This window comes from Erythrolamprus reginae, chromosome 5 (assembly GCF_031021105.1).
Source record: "Erythrolamprus reginae isolate rEryReg1 chromosome 5, rEryReg1.hap1, whole genome shotgun sequence".
Taxonomy (NCBI): Eukaryota; Metazoa; Chordata; class Lepidosauria; order Squamata; family Dipsadidae; genus Erythrolamprus; species Erythrolamprus reginae.
The window spans coordinates 40,863,459-40,885,994 of NC_091954.1; the positions used below are offsets into that span (position 1 = coordinate 40,863,459).

Below are 22,536 nucleotides of genomic sequence, written 5' to 3' on the forward strand. Positions count from 1 at the left end.
ATCATCTCATGTGGAAACAACTGCATTGGAACTAGATTTCTCACTGGGGACCATTGAGCTCTATGCTGGGAGACCATCTGTTCATTGTGTCATCATCATGAGTAGGAACAGGGAGAAGATATCATTGCTTCTTACATATTGAATGATATTTGATGTGTGCCATGGACTGTGAACCCCCCTATCATATTTTGTTCTATGTTATATTACACGGGGATAGGAACCCATGGCTGTGAAGATGTTACTGAACTACAACCTCCATTAATCTTCATTACAGGTAGTCCTTGACTTACAACGGTTTATACTTACAATTGCTGCAGCATCCCTATGGTAACATTCAAGTGCTTGGCAACTGGCTCATATTCATGATGGTTGCAGCATCACATGGTTATGTACAGTGGGTGTGGCTTGATGGTCATGTGACCAGGTAGGAGTGGCTTGCCAGCCATGGTACCAGGTGGGAGTGGCTAGATAATAATGTGACAGGGGGTGGCTTAAAGGTCATGTGACTGGGCGGGAGTGGCTTACTGACTAAGATTAGTTTTCAAATAAGTGCTTGGACTCTTTTTCAGTTGATTTAGTCACATTATTTGAGTAGCCATAAAAAGGACAAATGATAGACAGCATTAATTGTTGAGGAGAACAGTAACGTTTTACGGTTTAGTACTGAACTCACAAGGTTCAATATGATAACTGACTAGGCTCAATTTTCTTTCATTGCTATAAAAGTTCAATTCTAGATAATGATTAACATGTTTAAAGCCTTTATGGGTAAAAAGATACTATTTAATTATTTCCTATTTTAAAAGTAATTAAAGATCATACTAAGGTTCTAGAGAAGGAAGAACAAAAAACTATTAATTATTCAATAAATAGTGCATAAACTTACTATCCCCATTGCATGTCTCCCCACCCACCCATGGGGGCAGCAGCCCATTACATCTCCTTCTGCCCAGCAGTGGGGAAACCAGGTTCACTTTATAACTGCATTACTAAGTAACGATTGCAGTGGTTCACTAAACGGTGGCAAGAAAGGTCGTAAAATGGAACAAAACTCACTTAACAAATGTTTTGCTTAGTAATACAAATTTTGGGCTCAGTTGCTTAGCAATAGAAATTTTGGGCAGCATCTGAAAAGTCAGTTTTTCCATTATTCCTAAGGTATCACAATTCTATTTTCTGAAACCAGTGAAGGGTTGCTCTTCTTACCTTCTACCGGAGCTCCCTCGGAAGCCGTTGCAACGCGCCCCCGCATGAGATTTGGCTTCTACGCATGCACAGCAAGCCAAATATCATGTGAGGACGTGCATGAGAGTGAGATTTCAGCTATTTTTGCCAATATTTTAGCTTCTGCACATACGCAAAAGCAAAAAAAGAGGTAAAATAGCCCAAAATCTTGCTCTTGCGCATGACCCCGCGTGCAATTTGGCTTGCTGTGTATGCGCGGAAGCCAAATCATATGCAGGGGTGCATCGGGGTTGTGCAGCTGCGCAGGTATCCAAGATTTTCCTATGACAGCCGCGCACCTGGGATCACTGGCTGCTGCCTGCTACTGTCTGAAACTAATGTTTCTTTGCAAAGTTCAAATGCTTTTTGAAGTTCTACTTCAGGGGTCCCCAAACTTGGCAACTTTTAAGACTTGTGGACTTCAGCTGGAGAATTCTGGGAGTTGAAGTCCACAAGTCTTAAAAGTTGCCAAGTTTGGGGACCTCTGCTCTACTTCATAAATTACCAATAAAAAGCAAACTTTAACATCAAAACAATGGTTCTTGGCTTGTGTGCTTTTCTTCCTGTGAAACTTCACTGAGTTGGGAAGCTTTTGCTTCCATTTTCAGTTCATGGCAATAGCACTAGCACCAAGGGTGGGCTACTGCCCGGACATGGGGAAACGCAGTGGGGTAGCGAAAATGGAGCTCCACCCCAGAGCACCCAATTTGCACTGAAAGATATTGAAAGAAAATGCATAAGCCACGCCCACAGTGTGCTAGTAAAAATTTTGGTAGCCCTTCACTGACTAGCACTTAGACTTATGTACCACATTACAGTGCTTTGCAACCCTCTCTAAACAGTTTACAGGGTCAGCATATTGCCCTCAACAGCTTGGGTCCTCATTTTACCCAACTCAGAAGGACGGAAGGCTGGATCAACCTTGAGCTTAGTGGGATTTGAACTGCCAAATTGCAGGAGCCAGCAGTCAGCACAAGTAGCCTGCAGTACTGCACTCTAACCACTGCACCACTGAGGCAGTTAACCCAAGCTTTTGGTGTTTTCTTAATGAAACAATTAGTTCAAATTCTATCCCATCATTCTACAAGTAGGAATTGAAAAAAACCAAACTGCAAATTAATTGATGGACTCTGAATTATAGTACAGTGGCCCCTCTACTTTAGAACGCCTCTACTTAAGAACTTTTCTAGATAAGAACCAGGTGTTCAAGATTTTTTTTGCCTCTACTTAAGAATCATTTTCTACTTAGGAACCTGAGCCCGGAAAAATTTCCCAGGAACGAACACCTGACCAGTTTCCTGCCATTCCCCCTTTAATTCTGGCCATCTCGGCTGTCAGAGGAGCCTTTTGGTGACGCTTAAGGAGGCTTTGGCAGTCCAGAGCGAATGAAGCATTTTCCTTTCTCTGGGCGCTTGGACAGGGAATAAACCTCTGCCAGTGCCCAGAGAAAAGAAATGCTCCCTTCGCTCTGGGCAGCCAAGGAGTCACCACAGCGAAGGAAGGGCGCTGGCTACCAAGCGAGCGAGAGAGAGGAGAGGGGAGCCCTTCAGCATGGGAAGGAAGAGGCAGCAGGTAGCAGCAGAAGCAGCCAGTATATGGGAGGTGTATTGGAGGTGCATGTTCCTCCTCGCCACCTCAGAGTCCCTCTTTTTTTTAAGCCTTAAAGTTCTGGGTTTTGTTGATTCCCCTCACCTCACTTTCCTCCTTCCGCAGCGACTCTCCTCCCCCTCTTCTTCTTCCTCCTCCTCCCACCCAAATTCTGAGGTTTTTATTTCTTTCCTAATAGGTTTGCACGCATTATTTGCTTTTACATTGATTCCGATGGGGAAAATTGCTTCTACTTAAGAACGTTTCTAGTTAAGAACCTGGTCATGGAATGAATTAAGTTCTTAAGTAGAGGTACCACTGTATAAGGCAGTGTTTCTCAACCTTGGCAATTCTGGTATACAAAGTCTATAGATTGGAAAGTTGCCAAGGTTGAAAAATGCTAGTATAAGCTTGTTTAAATACTCAAATGTTAGCCAAAGTTGGCCAGTCTATGATTAATCAAACAAGAAAAATTGCCTTGACACACAATACATACTAATTTGTTTCTAAGTAGAAACATGGAAGGTAGATGTAGTTTTTCATTCTTTCCCATTTAAACTTTTAAACAGTGTTGTCAGAAATGTACTGTTTTACAGAACAGGGTTTTATCCTTTTTCCCCCCCAGAAATGACATGCTGCAGTTCTGTATTAATGAATGAGTGCAATAAAGTAGTTTGTCTTAAACCGGAAGAATCTTGGCTCAAATTTCAGTTCACCAGCAAAGCTACCCTGCGGAATAAATTGAAAGGTGAGAGGAAGCAAAACAAATGACTGTGATCATTATATATTCCTTGGAGAACAGAGGGAACAGAATTGCACCCAGAAAAATGGAAACATAGAAACATAGAAGACTGATGGCAGAAAAAGACCTCATGGTCAATGTAGTCTGCCCTTATACCATTTCCTGTATTTTATCTTAAAATGGATATATGTTTATCCCAGGCATGTTTAAATTCAGTTACTGTGGATTTACCAACCACGTCTGCTGGAAGTTTGTTCCAAGGATCTACTACTCTTTCAGTAAAATAATATTTTCTCATGTTGCTTTTGATCTTTCCCCCAACTAACTTCAGATTGTGTCCCCTTTGTTGTATCCTGGAATGGCTACCTTGTAACGCTGTAAATAGTTTGTTCCTCTTTTCCAGCGCTGTCTGAGCCCAAGCAGGAAGTCGCTCCTGATTGGCTCAGACGCGGCCGGCTCTCGCTTTGGCGGGAACCGCAAAAGTATAAAAGAAGCGGTTTCTCCCTGCAGAGCCAGTCGGTACTCGCTGAACTGTCACTTTACCTTGCTGAGCTGTCACTTGTTCTCTGAGCTGAATAAAAGTACCGATTGCTCAAAACCCTGTCTCTGGGTCTACTTCACTGGCGACGAACGAACGGAAGAACTTCGCGTGCAACATGGACAAAATCCAGATCGGCCAGGCTCCAGAACTCTTCGATTCCGAGAAAATGACATGGGACGAGTACATGGCCACCTTCGAGATATTCCTCGAGGCGGCGGGAATGCAGGACGCCGGAGCCGATCGCAGACGGGCTATTTTTCTCAACTACTGCGGCGCAGAGATCCGTAGACTTGCCCAAACTCTCACCGAGCCAGAACAAGCAAGAGCCACAGCGTGGGACGTCCTTCAACAGAAACTAGCGAGCCATTTTAAACCAACCAGACCAGCCATGGTTTACCGGCATCAATTTCACATGATGGCTCAGAGAGAAACCGAGTCAATCAGCCAATTCACAACGCGGCTTCGAACGGTACTTGCTCAATGCAAGTTTCAAGACCCGGAAGCTCGCCTTACCGACGCCTTGGTTTTCGGCATGAAGAGCAACTCGGTGAGAAACAAACTCCTCACCGAAGAAGAGCCGACGCTACAAACCGTAATTAAATTAGCACAAACCGCGGAAGCAGCCGACGCAGCGGCAAGAGAATTAAAGGAGCACGGAAGGCGAGAAATCATTGCCAAAATCAACGCCGAGTCTCCCAGCGCCGAGGGAACAGACGACCTCAGCCAGCCGACTAGAAACGGGGACAACTGCCTCCTCCTGCAAGACCAGCCGAGACATCCTAGAGCTACTCACCCAGCCCCCTGCGCGGGCTGCCGGGGAAATCACCAGCGCCATCGATGCCCCTTCCGAGACGCTACTTGCCACCGTTGCAACCGGAGAGGCCACATCGCCATCGCATGCAGAGCAACGGCACCAGAAGAAACGTTTGCCACACAACAATACCAGCGACCTCAAAACCAACCCCCCCAATCGCGAGAAAGGAGACCGTTCCGCAGCTCGGGCCAAAGGAACTACTCAAGCGCTAACCGCGACTACAATAGAGGTAACTCTAAATTTTCCGTGAATAACACGGCAACCAAAAAGGGGGCTAAAATTGTTATCTCATTGTTACTAAATAACCAGCCTTGCTCAATGGAGCTGGATACGGGCTCGAGATATACCATCATGCCCTGGGAAAAATTTAAACTATACATGCCTAATGTGTCTAAGGCTGACTTAACTCAAACCTCATTGGTGATCAGAGACTTCCAAGGGGGGGTAATCTCGGTCCTGGGAACAGCAAATGTACCTATTGCCTTTAAGAATGTGAAATGTACCCTTCCCATGCTTATTGTGACGGGGGCCAAACACTCCCTGCTGGGTCTAGCATGGATGGAACCGTTGGGGATCGAAATTTCGGGTGTGTGTAATGTAAACTGTGATAATATGCCTAACTTTGTGAAAGAGTTCCCTGAAGTGTTCAGCCCCACCTTGGGATTGTATAAGGGACCCCCTATATCTTTCTCTATCGACCCAAAGGTCCCACCGGTCAGACTGAAACCTCGCAGGGTTCCCCTTCCGCTTCTCCCCAAGCTGGACATGCAGCTGGACAAACTCATTAGTCAAGGTATTTTGGTCCCTGTGGAACAGGGGCCATGGGAAACTCCCATAGTGACACCATTGAAGCCAGATGGCTCTTTAAGAGTTTGCGCTGATTACAAATCAACCTTGAATAAGGCACTCCAACACCACCCCTACCCCATCCCGGTCGTGCAACAACTCTTACACTCCCTGGGGGAGGGAAAAAGGTTCGCAAAGATCGACCTGGCCCAGGCTTACCAGCAGCTTCCGGTCGATGAACAAACAGCAAACGCCCAAACGATTGTAACACACAGGGGGGCTTTCAAATGCACGAGGTTACAGTTTGGGGTAAGCATAGCCCCAGGAATATTCCAGAGCATCATGGAACGCCTATTGTCAGGGGTAAATGGGGCAATTCCATATTTTGATGACATCTTAATTGCAGGGGAAAACCAGGGGCAAGTGAACAAAAGAATAAGGGAAGTACTTAAGAGGCTACAGGACAAAGGGTTACGAATCAAGCCTGATAAATGTGTCTGGGGAACTGACAGTGTTGAATTCCTTGGGTATAAAATAGATAAGGAAGGTATCCACCCCACAACAGAGAAGCTGAGAGCAATTAGAGAAGCCCCAGAGCCACAAGATAAGAATGAGTTGCAGGCATTTTTGGGCCTCCTTAATTTTTATTCCGTTTTTTTAAAGCAGAAGGCAACAGTAGCAGAGCCTCTCCATCGTTTACTCCAGAAGGAAGCCCGCTGGACATGGGGGAAAACTGAACGTGAAGCTTTTTCTCAGATAAAAAATTTAATAACTTCTAAAAGTGTAGTAGTCCAATATAGTGCTTCACTACCCATTAGGCTCACGTGCGACGCTTCGCCGTACGGCATAGGAGGAGTCTTAGCTCACGTTCTACCGAATAAGACAGAGGCCCCAATAGCATTCTTTTCAAGAACCATGACCAGCACAGAGAGGAATTATAGCCAGTTAGACAAGGAGGCTCTAGCATTAGTGGCAGGGGTAAAGAAGTTTCACAATTACATTTTTGGGAGAAGCTTTGAGCTAGTCACTGACCACAAACCCCTACTAGGCCTGCTAGCCCCCAACAAGCCCACTCCACCTTTTATGTCTCCAAGACTAATCAGATGGGCCCTTTTCCTCTCAGGGTATCAGTATGAGCTCACCCACAAGGGGGGGAAGGAAATCAATCATGCAGACGGCCTCAGCAGATGCCCCATAGCAGACTTGGTAGAAGACCCTGTTCCTGCCACAGATGTGCTAATGATAGAACTCGAGGAAAACCCACTAACCACAGCAAAAGAGGTAGCTGCACACACGCAGCAAGACCAAATCCTTAAACAAGTGGTGAACTGTGTTCTAAAGGGATGGCAAAATGATATTGTTAAACCTGAATTGTGTGATTTTAAGAACAAAAGGCTTGAATTATCATATGTAAAAGGTTGTTTGCTGTGGGGGGATAGAGTGATCATCCCCAAACGCCTAAGGGAAAAGGTACTCAAAATGTTACACGTGGGCCATCCTGGGATTGTCAGGATGAAGAGCCTAGCAAGGGGGCATTTATGGTGGCCAGGGCTTGATGCTGATATTGAAAGTTGGGTTTCAAAGTGTGACCCGTGCCAAGAGTCTAGGCCCAGTCCCCCCAAAACAACTCCGGCTGAGTGGGAACAGCCTGCTGGCCCTTGGTCTAGGATCCACATTGATTTTGCTGGCCCAGTGGGGTCTCAGTACTTCCTAATAGTGGTTGATGCTTTCTCCAAATGGTTGGAAATAATAGCAATGAACAACATAACCACAAGTGCCACTATCAAGGTATTGAGCAGACTGTTTGCATCCCATGGTTGCCCTGATCTATTAGTGTCTGACAATGGACCACAACTAACAGCCAGGCAATTCGAATTATTCCTAGATGGCCTAGGGGTCAGACATGCCTCATCTCGCCTTACTCGCCCTGGGCTAACGGGTTGGCAGAACGTTACGTAAGGGTGGCAAAGGAGGCATTGCACAGGTCAGGCCCTGGAGATGTGCAACAGAACTTGGACCAATTCTTATTAACCCAGCACATTACCCCTAACTCGCACACACATGTAAGCCCTGCAGAGTTATTGATGGGGAGAAAGTTGAGGTCACCATTAGACAGGTTAAACCCAAGGTTCTGTGTGAATAATAACCAAATGTGCATGAAACCAGAAAGAGAAATGTATTTGGGTCAAAATGTATATGTAAAATGCTTTGATGGAAATGTAAACTGGATGAAGGGAATTATTGTTAAGCAAAACGCACCCAAGACTTATATTGTTAAACTGGAGGATGGTCGTTTGTGGAAACGACACATAGACCACATTCGGAAACGAACTGAAAACCAATTGCAACAACCCGCTGACTCGGACTCTCCCCCTTCAACAGACTTTTGTACATTGCCCGAACTAAGAAACACGCAAAGAGACTTATCGGGCCAGGGGGAACCATCCAGCGACGCCGAGCCATCCTCGTCCTCCGAGGCCTTCGTTGGGCCCGCCAGGCCAAGTCCGCCGCACCGGGAGAGCAGCGGCGAGCCATCCTCCACAGTCAGTGGCGAAGGAGAAAATGGACTGCGCAGGTCAGCGCGAGAGCCTCGAAGGCCTCACCGATTGGACGACTTCGTCACGTGGCTTTCTTGATGGATGAGTCCAACTATGAGGGGAGGGGTGTTGTATCCTGGAATGGCTACCTTGTAACGCTGTAAATAGTTTGTTCCTCTTTTCCAGCGCTGTCTGAGCCCAAGCAGGAAGTCGCTCCTGATTGGCTCAGACGCGGCCGGCTCTCGCTTTGGCGGGAACCGCAAAAGTATAAAAGAAGCGGTTTCTCCCTGCAGAGCCAGTCGGTACTCGCTGAACTGTCACTTTACCTTGCTGAGCTGTCACTTGTTCTCTGAGCTGAATAAAAGTACCGATTGCTCAAAACCCTGTCTCTGGGTCTACTTCACCCTTGTTCTTGTGTTCACTTTCCTATTAAAAACACTTCCTTCCTGAACCTTATTTAACCCTTTAACATATTTAAATGTTTCGATCATGTCCCCCCTTTTCCTTCTGTCCTCCAGACTATACAGATTGAGTTCATTAAGTCTTTCCTGGAAGACTGCTATCATGTCTCCCCTAGTCCTTTTTTAATTAAACTAGCTATGCCCAGTGGTTCTGAAATCTCGACTGCCAGTTCCTTCAGAACCTTGGTCCTGGTGATTTAAACTTGTCTAGAGTTGACAGGTGTTCACTTACCATTTTCTTCCATATTTTAATTTGCGTTCCTAACCTGTTTTTTTGTGATACTGTTTTTGATAGGTTGGACTGTTTTTCCCTTTATGTAAAGACAGATGCAAAAAGTAAGTTAAATAGCTCTGCTTTCTCCCTGTTCCTTGTCATCTTCTTGCCAGTTTCTCCCAGCAATGGACCAATTGTTTCCTTGACTTTTTTCTTGTTTTTAATATGTTGGAAGAAGCTTTTTTTTTGGTTATTTTTTTACTTTTGACGCAAGCCTTTGTTCATTGTGAGCTTTCCTCATTTCATCTTTACAGGCTCGGGTTATTTGCTGGTATTCTGCCTTAGTTATTTCCTCCTCTTTCCATTTTTTATACTTGCCCTTTTGGTTTTTCAATTTGTCTTTCAACTTATAAGCTACAGGTGCAGAGGTATCATTGTTTTGAAAGAAGGATAACTCCATGTACATAAGGAGTCCACATAGAACTTGACAAACAATATAATAAGCTCAGGTCAGGCACTAAATGGATACTGCTGTTTGATCCAGACCTCCTATATTTTCTAAACTTCAACCACAATGTCCATGAAGTGTGGGGCTGCAAGCACCTAAAACTATATATAGGAGCTTGGCAAATGCCAACTCGATTACATCATAAACTACATCTTCAATGAAGTATATTGTATACGAAGAAGATTGTGTGGATGGCAAAAATTATATTGGAGTAAGAGGGAAAAGAATACTTTAAAATTGGAACAACCAAAAGCACCTTTAAACGGACTCATTCCTTCACAGATGAAGACTTAGATGAAGGCAAAATCATCAGGACATGGAATAAAAGTTGATTACTTGAACATGTTTGTGTTACAGTTAGAGGGATGTGTGGCTGACCCCTTTGTTCTTACCTGAAGGTATCAGTGGCTTTCACTGAATTTATATTTTGTGCTGTTTCTATCTGCTCATTCAGGTCAGATGGTTCTCTCCAACCTTCTAGGTCATCAATGCTCTTAATATTATCTGTAGCATAAGGTGCGTTTTGTGATACCTAAAAAAGTGTGACATATAATGGCATTAGAACAACTTGGACAAAAAGATCAACTCATTGTGCTGGATGGATTTAATGCAGGACAGCAACATGCCTACAAGGAGTGGTATTAGAGAGAGACTGAGAAGCCAACAGTCAAATCAAGCTACAGCCATGAGAGCTTCCTCAGGCTCAACTCAAGGATGGAAGAAGAGGTAGTACATATGCTATCTTGCGTTTATGGAGGACAGGTAGAATATAATCAAATAAATACTGAAACTATAAAATTGGTTGTTTAAATTTCCCAACTATAAATCCCCTTTTTAACATCTCATTTGAGTTGTTACAGCAGCTATTTTCTAATCACAGCTTGAGCAAGAAAAGTGCACTACATATGTAACAATTTACTTTTTCTCTTCATATAAAGGGAAGGCAAATTACATTTTAAAAAGATATCTAGAGGCTAAAGAAAATCAGCACACCTCTAAAAAGATGTAAAAATGCAGCAGGATTTCTTCAAATTATTCATTCATTCATTATTCATTCATTCATTCGTTTTATTTGACTTGCCGCCCAATCCCAAAGTACTGCTGTCTAGAAAAGGTACAATTATGCATGTTTCCATTTCCTACTAGAAAGGCCAGTTATATTTGAAAGAGAGAAAACAAAACATAGCTAATGGGAACTTATTTGTTTTCCATTAGCACCTTCTCAAACTACCTTGATTTCCATAGGATACAGCATCACCCTTCTCATATCTAAAACAAGAACTGCTATCACGATTCAATTAAAATAGGCATTTGTAATTTAAAAGACTTCCACTATTGGTCTGTACATAACAACTTTCAATATCTGCGAATTGAGTTGTGGCAATTGGAGTTTTCCCCTTTTTTCTTGTTAGTTTGAACCAACAAGGGAAAAAAAACCCCAGTTGCCATGACTCATCTTCCAGACAACTCTATCTGGATGACTGAGAATCTTCATCATCTTTCAATGTTTCCCAGCATAAGCCATTTTTCTCAAAAAGCATGTATTGATGTTGTTGTGAGCATTGGGGTTCTTTTTTTTAATATATTCATGTCTTGAACTTTTACATTCTCATTTGATCAGACCAGTGTTTCCCAACCGGTGTGCCGCGGCACACTGGTGTGCCGCGAGACATGGTCAGGTGTGCCGCGAAGAAATAAGCTCAGCTTCTGGTCTCGCAACTTTTTGCGAAGAGAAAAAAGTTATGAGACCGGAAGCTGAGCTTGCTTCTTTGCGCCTTCCAAGTTTTCCAGCAGCTGCGGCGCCCCGCCCGGCTGGAGCTTCCCTGTCAGCAGGTGAGCTTTGGGGCTTGGTGGGAGGGCAGCGGTAGCGGGAGGGCGGCGCGCAGTGGGAGGGTGATGGTGGTGGCAGCGGGCAGGAGCCATGCCGTGGGGCGGTGGCAGGGTGGTCCCTCTCTCTCTCCCCCTCTCTTGCTTTCTCTTTCTCTCCCCCCTCTCTTCCTCTCTCTTTCTCCCAGTAGCCGTGGGGCGAAGTCAGGGTGATCAGCTGTGAGGCGGAGCTCCGGAACAGAGGAACAGAGGCACCGACGGCGGCGGCTGGAAATGCTGGAATTACGTGGCTGGCACTTGCCTGCTGGCTGGACCAGGACGGAGGCTCAAGCCCCACGTCCATGCCCAGTGCAATGCCAGAAATGTACGGCGTCTAGCCACCGCCGTCTGTGCCTCCGTTTTGGAGCTCCACCTCACAGCTGATCACCCTGCCGTCGCCCCACGGCTACTGGGAGAAAGAGAGAGGGAGAGAGGGGGGAGAGAAAGAGAAAGCAAGAGAGGGAGAGAGAGGAAGAGAGAGGAAGAGAGGGGGGAGAGAAAGAGAGAGAAAGATATAGCAAGAGAGGGAGAGAGAGAAAGAGGGAGAGAGGGGGGAGAGAAAGAGAGAGAAAGAGATAGCAAGAGAGGTAGAGAGGTAGAGAGAGAAAGAGAGAGGAAGAGAGGGGGGGATAGAAAGAGAGAGAAAGAGATAGCAAGAGAGGGAGAGAGAGAAGGAGAGAGGGAGAGAGGGGGGAGAGAAAGAGATAGCAAGAGAGGGAGAGAGGGAGAGAGGGGGGAGAGAGAAAGAGATAGCAAGAGAGGGGGAGAGGGGGGAGAGAAAGGAGAGAGAGGGGGTAGAGAAAGAGAGAAAGCAAAAGAGAGAGAGAGAAAGAGATAGCAAGAGAGAGAAAGAGAGAGGGAGAGAGGGGGAAGAGAGAAAGAGAGAAAGACAGCAAGAGAGAGAGAGAAAGAGGGGGGAAGGAGGGTGAGGGAAAAACAGAGAGAGGGAAGGAGGGAGAGAGAAGGAGGGCAAAAAAGAGAGGAAGGAAGGGAGAAACAAAGAGAGATGGAGAGAGAGGGGAAAGAAAGAGGAGGGAAGGGAGAGAGAGAGAGAGAGAAAGAGGTAGAGAGAGAAATAGAGCGAAAGGGAGGAAGAGAGATATTTTTTGTCCAAACTTTTTTTTACACACACACACCCGCCCACCCGCCCCCCGCCCCGCTCAATGTTCCCCAGGATTTTGTAAATGTGAATAATGTGCCGCGGCTCAAAAAAGGTTGGGAAACACTGGATCAGACAATACTTGACCATTAGTTATTTACTGATTACATCCATGTTTCTTATCCTTCTCTGTCTGTGATTATATCTTCTGCATGTGATCTGTTTAACACTCACATATTTTGCCAAAAACAAACCCCAACTTCAGCTTATTACAAATGTAAGTCTGAAATCTAATAGCAGAAATTAGCATTGCCAGCAACTGTGGTAATGAGAAACTATTACCAGATGTCCTCAAAATCATATCAGAGACTGTCCCACCACCCTTTAAACTATTAGCCCAGTCAGAATTTCAGCTAAGAGAGGATTTATCATAGATAATAATTCTAACCCAGCCAAGGCCAGAAATCAAGAGCATACTCTATTTAACAATAGAAAGGTAAGCTGAGAAATTTACTGGATAACAGTTAAATGCAAAGAAAATTTGCTGAGACTTATTTAATCATGATTGGATATAAAAGAAAAAGAGAGAGAGAATGGGAGAGACAGAGAGAGAAGTGAAGGACATGTTCATCATTTTGGAAGGAGCATACAATATTAATGGAGTTTAAAAATCATATTGTTCAGGGATATTCCAATCACTGCTTCATTTCTCACATAAATTAAAATCATGCAAAAATGGAAACATTGGAGCATTGAATCAACATACCGTAACTCATTGTCCTTGACATTTTACTGTAGAGCAAAACATTTAAAAAACAATCATTTGTTAAGAATGCTAATAAGTCTCTTCTTTTGTGTAAATTAAAGCAGATTGGATTTCTTGGATGGATCACTGCTGTGGGAAGTTACTGGCTTCATACCCGTCTTTTGAGTTTCTACATACTTCAGAACACCATTTCTGTAACTTCCTTAATAGATCCCATCTCAAGTGGTGTGAAAACTATCCCAGACAAGTAGTCTATTCTGAATCCTTTTACGAAGAGTGTTAATTTTAATGAAATGACATTTGTCAATGCTCTCCTTTCTAAAATCTAAAGTTAATTATATCCAATTTTCCATTTTTCTGAATTGCATAGCATCTTTGACAGCTGTATGACATAAATAAGCATGCATAGAGAGTAGTATGATGGCTTGTCTGAGTGACATCTATGCATGCAGCTGGCATGCTCCACTGGAATTTGCTCTGAAAGCTGTTGCCTTGGGAAACAACTCACGATCCACACTTTGGCCGCTGAATTGCTAATAACATTCATGAATTATGGGATAACACAATGTAAAATCAGTTTGAAGCTTATAAACGCCTATTGTATTTTATTTGTTTATTATATTGCCACTGTACATGGAATCTTGGCTGTTAACCAAAGATGTGTGGGAATCAACAGTACAATAAGTGCTCGGCTCTGCAGCAATAAAATAAACTGGAACTATACAGAGTATTAGCATATCCCTTGCGTAAGAATGATATGCAAATTCATGAAGCATTCCATAATTTTTCCCCAAGATATATAAGACAAATTTATACCTCCCTGCTAGTTGAAGATACTACTTCCTTCTTACATAGTGTTGCCAGTAGCAATTAAAATCTGTAAGATGTGATGACCTGTGCCTCAAATCAGCCTGAATATTTATTTGACTTGTTAGCTGTGTGTTTTGTATTACGATAGATTTAGTTAGCCATACTTTAACTCTTGTTATTTAATATTTGTTTAATATTTTTATTTTTGTTTTGTTTTTTATGTATAATTTAATTTTTTATTTTAAAAAAAATCTTCATGCATTTTATACTTTTAAGTTTTTAAAATTATTAATTGTTTGTACTCTACTTTTCTTAGGCTGATATATGATCGTAATAAAGATTTCATGGATTGATAGTACAATAAAACTACAAGAATAATACAAGAAAAAACCCAAAATCTAAAGTTTAAAATTGCAAAGATGAAATAAAAGATCAATAATAGTAACATAAAAACCAATAGTATTTTAAATCTTCCTCGGGCCCTCTGAAGCAATTTAATTTTTAAAAGCTTATGGAAAGTCAATAAGATAATATGCATTTTTACCAATAAGAGGAATTATATGCAGCTGTCCGCCTTTCCTCTTACCAATAGATTGCTCAACCTTAAAATAAGTAATTAAACTAAAAAATTATCTAGAAACTATTATTTGTAAAAATACGAGAACTGTATAAACTATAATTATAAACACAAGCAGCAAATAAACAAAAACCCTCATTCCCAGAATTTCCTTTTATTCTAATCACTCTATTCTTATGAACACTTATTAATAGGAAGTCTAGTCATTTTTACAAGAAGACTAATTCTCAGTATTAGAAGGAAAGGGATTATCCAAAGTGGAAGGCTAATGATGCTAAACCCAGAAGCTAATCTCTATTACTGTCTATCTGATGAGCCCCATTGTTGCTTTTAAAATCAGACAATAATCCACCTATAGGTAGTGTGGTCATCTTTACAGAAAATAGATCTGCACTTCAAAACACTCTCTGTCTGAAGAACCTATCAATTCACTGGGTTAAAAATGAACTTTTAAAAGTTTTAAAGTTTAAAGCAAGGTGATTTAGAAAACCAGACCGATTCTATTGCTAAGGGACAATCCAAACTAAGCAATTATATATTTAATCTGTTAATATACTTCTCCTTGTTGCAAAATTTATTATATATCTATTTTTTTTTCTAAATTCACATGCACATATGCAAATTGGCACATATATATTTTCTATAATTTATTGTCCTTTTCAATTTTGGGGAGGAGAATGAGGAGAATGAGTGTGGAGGAGGAACAGCCTGTTTTTATCCTATACAGTACTTGACTTTTTAATAGTAGATATATAAGAAGCAGCTTTCCTTATATTCGGGTGAACTATTTTATTGTGCCTAGTGGTAAAGATACTACTTTCATATTATATCCATGTTACATCTTACTCTTTGTAATACAACGTTACATTGTTACGGAGAAGGGCGGCTAAATAAATAAATAGATAGATAGATAGATAAATAAATAAATAAATGTTTAGTACAGGAGCTGGGGATAAGGGATAATCACAAGGCACATAGCTAACCAATTTGCCAGTACTTGTTTATATAATGTCACAATAATGAAGAAACTTCAGATATGACATTGACCTCCAAATAATTTCTAAAGTCCTTGCTCCCCTTAATTTGCTGTAAAATAAATCACATCACTGTTTTGAAAACAGCTTAAAAGATAATGTCAATGACATTCCATGTAGAATCCAGTCTTTATCCATTCTTATCAGATCTTGACCCTTCAAAGTATTCATGTTTATTTTTAGAGATACGTTTTGCAGGATAAAAACAGTATGACAACATTTCAGCAAGAAAATCTTCTCATGTAAGTAAGTTAAGCGTTTTGGATTTTGTTTACAGCCTTGTATATGCTTTCAGTCCTAGCATTCTGGCACTGTCTACCTGTTTTAGTAAAGTGGTAAACATTAAACAGCCTTTTATGGCTGTTAGAAAACATTCGTAATGAACAGCATAAACACATCTGCTTTTGTGTTTTCACTCTTTTAAATGAGACTGGAAAATGAAGGTCTTTCTCATGCTAACTAAAATAAAGCGAAACCTGCCTGCATGTTAACTATGGCCTGATACTTTTTCATATATACCAATAGAAAAGAACGTCTGGAGCTCAGGGATGAATTGTGGCTCCCTTGGTGCTCTCTGTACTTGGTTGTTTGCTGGCAGATGTTTCCTGACCAGACTCCGGCAAAAAACAAAACAAAACCCCAACCTCAGAAAGCACCAAAGTCTCCAAACCTCTCATGTTTTCCCAGTAATAGTTATACAATAAATAACCGATACAAAATGCATTACTTGGATAAACTTCCTCCGTATACGTGTGCGAGATATCTGAAAGGGCTTGAGGGGGTATATAACTCAAACAAGATGACATATACTTTTGCAGAAGAAACAGCACGAGTACCCCAAAGAATCAGAACACTGGGTTTGTTACAGATTTCCCACCTTGGACAGTTTCAGGCCTATTGAATGTGAGTTATATAAATGAGCATGAAGATATAAAAGTAACTTTTGTTGATCCAATATTTTGGATCTTAACTCTTCAGCTTCAACCACAACAACACACGAGCACACAACAGATACAAACCTAAAGTAAACCGCTCTAAACTTGACAGCAGGAAATACGACTTCAGTAACCGAGTAGTTGATGCATGGAACTCACTACCAGACTCTGTCGTATCATCACCTAACCCCCAAAACTTTACCCTTAAACTATCCACTGGTGATCTCTCCCGATTCCCAAGCGGTCAGTAAGGGGCGTGCATAAGTGCACCAGAGTGCCTTCCGTCCCCTGTCCTAATGTTTCTCTTTTACTTGCATCGTCCATATAAATATTATTCTTCGGAGAGGGGCGGCATGCAAATCTAATAAATTATTATTATTATTATTATTATTATTATTATTATTATTATTATAGTATTCCTTGCGCGGATCAAAGGTTACATGGATGGGCACGCCCAGATGTGACGGAAAACCGCACGCGGAATATTTATTAAAGTGCACATTATGCTGTTAGTATAAGTTAGCATTTATTTCATTCAGGCTTTGCAATTGCGGACTTCTGGGTAGGCCTGGAAGGTTCTGGGAAAGTTCATGTTCTCAGAAACGGACAGCTTTGAATGAGATCATGAGAAAGGATGGGAGTTCTGGCTGGCACCAGTAAGCACCTTCTTTTATCTAGCTTCTCATACGCTTTCTGTAAACATGATCGTTATACCTGCAGCCTTATCTATGATGTTGGCAGGCTCATGAATTACAGTATCATTTAGAACTGCGTATGTGTATTAGCTGCATTAGGTCATAGAAAACAGATTACTAGAAAGGGTGTTGTGTGAAATAAATTAGCATACAGTTAGGATTAAGAAGTTAGCATATGTATACGTTTTAGGATTAGTTAGGATAAGTTAGGATAAGTTGATTCTTTTGCTTCTTTTGGTTCTTTTGGCTTCATGGCCTCTTCACTAATAAAGTAAGGTCTTTGGCTTTTTTCACCCTCTGATGCTCTTTGTCTATTATTGAATCTACAGCGATTTAATATATTATTATATCTTTGTATACCACCAATACGTACTTGACAAAATAAATAAATAAATAAATAAATAAATAAATAAATAAATTTGCAGCCCAAGACAGCTGGAAGGCACTAAATTAGAGGTAATTGACCAAAGGATCAAATGTCAATCTTTTTTATTCTTTCCAAAGCAGTGTTGAAATGTTGGAAATGTTGGAGATAAATTTCATGAGGGGGAGGCTCAGAACGTTGAGAACAGGAAAGGTCCCCTGCAACAGGAATTCGTTTGATGAAGAGTTTGATGGTAGAAATCAAACATAAGAAAACAGTTATTCAAATGTGATTTGGGTTACACTGAGAACTTCAAGAAAAAACATAAAGAAAAAAATCTGCTCAGTGCATTCTTAGGAAAAGTTGTTCAGAATGCTGTGGATTGCTCCATTCTAAACTGTCTTTCTTCTTTTATGTGGTCATGTGACCCAAGTTGGGATGGTATAATTCATCATATGTGCATTGATTTTAGGGTGCTTAACTGCAATAAACTTTTCACAAAGTAAGCCACTTGTGCAGGGGTCATCAGGTATGTATAGAAATGTCTGATGCAGAGTTTCAGAATTATCTACAGCATCATTCTTTTTATCTACTTTCTAAATAAATATTTCAAAGTTGTTCTGTTTATCTGGGGTACTGATTGTATTCTCCCCAGAGAATACTAGATTGCTCTATAACAATTTTATTCCCCTGAATTCAGTCCTTAAACTTGGAATAATTAGAAACTCAAGCATTGGACTTAATCCCTGGATAGTTCAATGGATTTGCAGCTGGCTGAAGCGTAGACAACAGAGAGTTATTGTTAATGGCGAGTATTCTGAGCAGAGACAGGTTACAAGCGGTGTGCCACAAGGGTCTGTTCTGAGTCCTATTCTTTTTAATATGTTTGTGAGTGACATAGGGGAAGGTTTGGTAGGGAAGGTTTGCCTATTTGCCAATGACTCTAAAGAGTACAATAGGGTTGATATTCCTGGAGGCGTCTGTAATATGGTAAATGATTTAGCTTTACTAGATGAATGGTCAAAGCAGTGGAAACTGCAGTTTAATGTTTCCAAATGTAAAATAATGCACTTGGGGAAAAGGAATCCTCAATCTGAGTATTGTACTGGCAGTTTTGTGTTAGCAAAAACTTCAGAAGAAAAGAATTTAGGGGTAGTGATTTCTGACAGTCACAAAATGGGTGAACGGTGCAGTCAGGCGGTAGGGAAAGCAAGTAGGATGCTTGGCTGCATAGCTAGAGGTATAACAAGCAGGAAGAGGGAGATTGTGATCCCGCTATATAAAGTGCTGGTGAGACATTTGGAATACTGTGTTCAGTTCTGGAGACCTCACCTACAAAAAGATACTGACAAAATTGAACGGATCCAAAGATGGGCTACAAGAATAGTGGAAGGTCTTAAGCATACAACGTATCAGGAAAGACTTAATGAACTCAATTTGTATAGTCTGGAGGACAGAAGGAAAAGGGGGGACATGATTGAAACATTTAAATATGCTAAAGGGTTAAATAAGGTCCAGGAGGGAAGTGTTTTTAATAGGAAAGTGAACACAAGGGGACACAATCTGAAGTTAGTTGGGGGAAAGATCAAAAGCAACATGAGAAAATATTATTTTACTGAAAGAGTAGTAGATCCTTGGAACAAACTTCCAGCAGACGTGGTAGATAAATCCACAGTAACTGAATTTAAACATGCCTGGGATAAACATATATCCATCCTAAGATAAAATACAGAAAATAGTATAAGGGCAGACTAGATGGACCATGAGGTCTTTTTCTGCCATCAGACTTCTATGTTTCTATGTTTCTAAGCATAGCCCAGAAACTTTCGGACTCCATCAAGACCAATGTTCAATCTGCGAAGCATCTACTATCTAAGGAAGGTACCAATTTATGCAACTCTGCAAGATTTTTGCACCAAGCTGTGAGGTTTCAAATTCCAATGGATAATTGCTGATATCCTTAAAGCAGATATGCTTTATCCTCACAATCAAAGAGCTACAATTATTAGGGATAGGTGGTTAATTGGGAGGCAAAAAGATGCAACGGACTGGTTGGGGATATCTGTACAATCTATCTGCAATTTCTTAAACAAATGAGATACCTTTTTGCAAAATAGGAAAAGGAACCAACTGAAGGCATTTTGAGTTTTTAGCTTTCCTTCAAGTGAGTCTCTGTTCTGCCTCATACAAGAATCTTAAATGAGTCAATTGAACATTGAGGCTTACCAACTATATTCACACAACTTGCAAAACTTGGCTACTTCAACAATAAGCCGTTTTTAATTTTTTCTGATAGTATGTTTTAACTAGTTTATGATGCAATATTTTGAGCAAACCCAGAAGATGAATTACTTCAGTAACCATGTTAGATGTTGTAAATGTGCTGGGGAATGATTATTTATAAATAAATAGATGCTCATTCTGGATTTTGCAGGGAATTGTTTAGAGAATAAGTTGTTCATCTGCATTTCCCTCACTATTAATTGTTGTAATGAAATTTTTTAATAGTAAAAAAAAGTGATCTTGGCTAGAAGAGAGTTATATCTTTTCTGGAAACAAATCAAAAAAAATTTTAGGCACTTTTCTCTACTTCCCGCAAACGAAACAGTAACATTTTTGTTTAGGAACGCTGCTTCCACACAAGGATTTTATTGTGCAATTGCCTTGCTACATGCAAGGAATTTAACCAGTGCAAGATGGAATCCAGATGTTACCATCTTCCATTTGCAACACCAAAGTTTCCTTTGCAATGTTGCCCACTAGAAAATCACTTGGTTACAAGAAAAAGGCAGGCTGATTCCACAATTTCTTACGATTGGTAGCATCAAAACTGCTTTTTCGAAGCATTTTCACAAGAACTTAGTCATGCTCTCAATAAATGCTACATAACGGATAGCACACAAGCACAGGTAAAAATTGCACTGTAATTCCAGAAAGTATGATCTCAATTCTTCTCACAGTAATTCAACTAGAGGTGTCCCATTCTTATTAGTGGCAACACGAAGTTTTAGTCGATGTAGCTGTTACTGTTCTAAGTGTTAAGAACCATTTGTTATCATGACAAAATCTTTTCTTCTGGTACATCTGTTGATGGCAAGACACGTCTCTTTTGGTTGAATCTCAAAAGATAAATTGAAGCAATTTGGAGAGGCACTTGATACTTGTAAAATTTTACTTCAATTCAGTTTTTATTTTGGTTCCAAAACTTGTTGAGTTCAACTTTGCCACATTTTAGAGAATAAATATCAATATCATCAGTTTTTCACATGCCTTCTGGACTAAGGTATGACCAGATAAAGCTACAGCAAAATGGATACAGATTATGTGAGAAGACATAGGATTTGGGGTTTGAGCCAATGAAGCAAGGAGGAGCTACTTTACAATGATTAATATATAAAGAGTTGATTATCTATCCTACAAGAATACTGTAAAGTATTTCTGGTATTTAGATTTGTAATTCCTGGTGTGTAAGCCCTTCAGGTATAGTGACAGGGTTCTCTCAATCTGTCACCTCAATGGCCTTTCTTGGGGCAGGAAATTTTGCACTGAGAGTAAACTCTCTAGCAGAAAAACCTTTCCATTCATAAACCTGAAATCATTTCAGTAATGCCAAGGGTGGTGGTGGGGGGAAGGGATTATATGTTTGTCAGTTGAACAGTTTAGATACTGGAAGTCTAAAATGGTGCTAAGGCTGACAGGTTTGTATGATCTATTTGGCTTATTAAACTCTGAGATCCACCATTCAGTTGCAAAAGAGTGCCACAAGCAAACAATCACTGTTCCTTCTCCAAAAATGGATATAAGAAAGACCTGGCAAATGCTGAAAAAAATTATAAGTTTTTCAGATTCATTCAGATCCCTAATTGTTCCCTCTTCTTTTTGTAGATTTTTAAAAACTATTCTGTTATTTGAAGATATTGAAACAGATCAGGTGGTTTTGTATGTTTGGTCTTATCACATTTTGATGTACAGTATATATGACTTGTCATCTGTCTACTGAACAAAATTCTTCATACGTTTATCTTCATGAAAAACAACAACAATGGGGCAAGAATTTGGAAAGCTGCTTATATTTATTCCCAATTTTATTGCATTGTTTATTATTGTACATAATACAAATTATTCTATAACTGTTCACTTCTGTTTGTATCAATCTAAAGATAATTTGTTCATCTGGGAGACTTGTTCCCCCAAAGAAGGTAACACAACCACAGAGTGATAAAATCCAATATGTCATCCAAATTAAACAGCTATCTTGGTTAATACATTTTGAAGTTCAGGGCTGCCAGATTGCCTTGGTCTTCTGAGGTCTGTGATTTCTTACATTTAATCCTCAATATTTTATTAGGCCATGTAAATTTTGTTACTTTTCTCTGCCAGTCATTCAATAACTTCTTTTCAATTTTCTATTTTTTTCTCTGAGGAAAAAGATTTTTAAATTATCACTGTTAAGGCCATTGAGAGTCAGAAAGGCTAGTTAATTTACTGTAAACCACCTAGAAACCTACCAATAGATAATAACATAGCTTCTTCTCACAAACCTTAAGGATTACTAAAGGAAAATACTAAAGTATGCTTTGCAGTGACAAAAGGCACGAAACACTCACTGTGCCTATGCATGCCTCTTTGTGTATATATTTGAATTTATCTTCCAACCAAGCCATTCAGATAAATGGATTCAGTAGTTTGACACAGCAATCAATAAAAGGTAAAGTTGTCTCCTTCAGAAGTTTGGTTCTTTCTGTCCTCATGAATAAGGTCCTTGTTGCTTTCTTAACAATGCAGAAGTAGTTTGCTACTGTTTGTTCAAATTTTTTTTTCAATTTACCTAACTATAGCCTAGGAATTCTTAGTGATCTGTCATTCTAAGATTAGCTAAGATTATGTAACCCTGCCTTTTTTAAGGAGACAAAGTCAAGCCAGGTCAGCCATATAATCAAGACAATGATTTTACAATCTATACATTTAGAAATGAT

General features: G+C 40.7%; 1 protein-coding gene and 1 non-coding gene across 3 annotated transcripts in view; one reads left to right on the forward strand and one right to left on the reverse strand.

Annotated features, from left to right (window-relative positions):
- The window catches only part of LRRC27 (leucine rich repeat containing 27), a 65,183-nt gene that overhangs the window by 7,187 nt on the left and 35,460 nt on the right, over positions 1-22,536 (reverse strand). For both annotated transcript variants that reach the window (XM_070752452.1, XM_070752449.1), the window contains one exon: positions 9,807-9,946. In XM_070752452.1, the coding sequence (XP_070608553.1) occupies positions 9,807-9,946 (140 nt within the window). The remainder of the gene's footprint in view (positions 1-9,806; positions 9,947-22,536) is intronic.
- On the forward strand, positions 13,831-13,932 carry LOC139168648 (U6 spliceosomal RNA). The gene has a single exon (XR_011559318.1). It is a non-coding gene; the product is annotated as a U6 spliceosomal RNA (small nuclear RNA).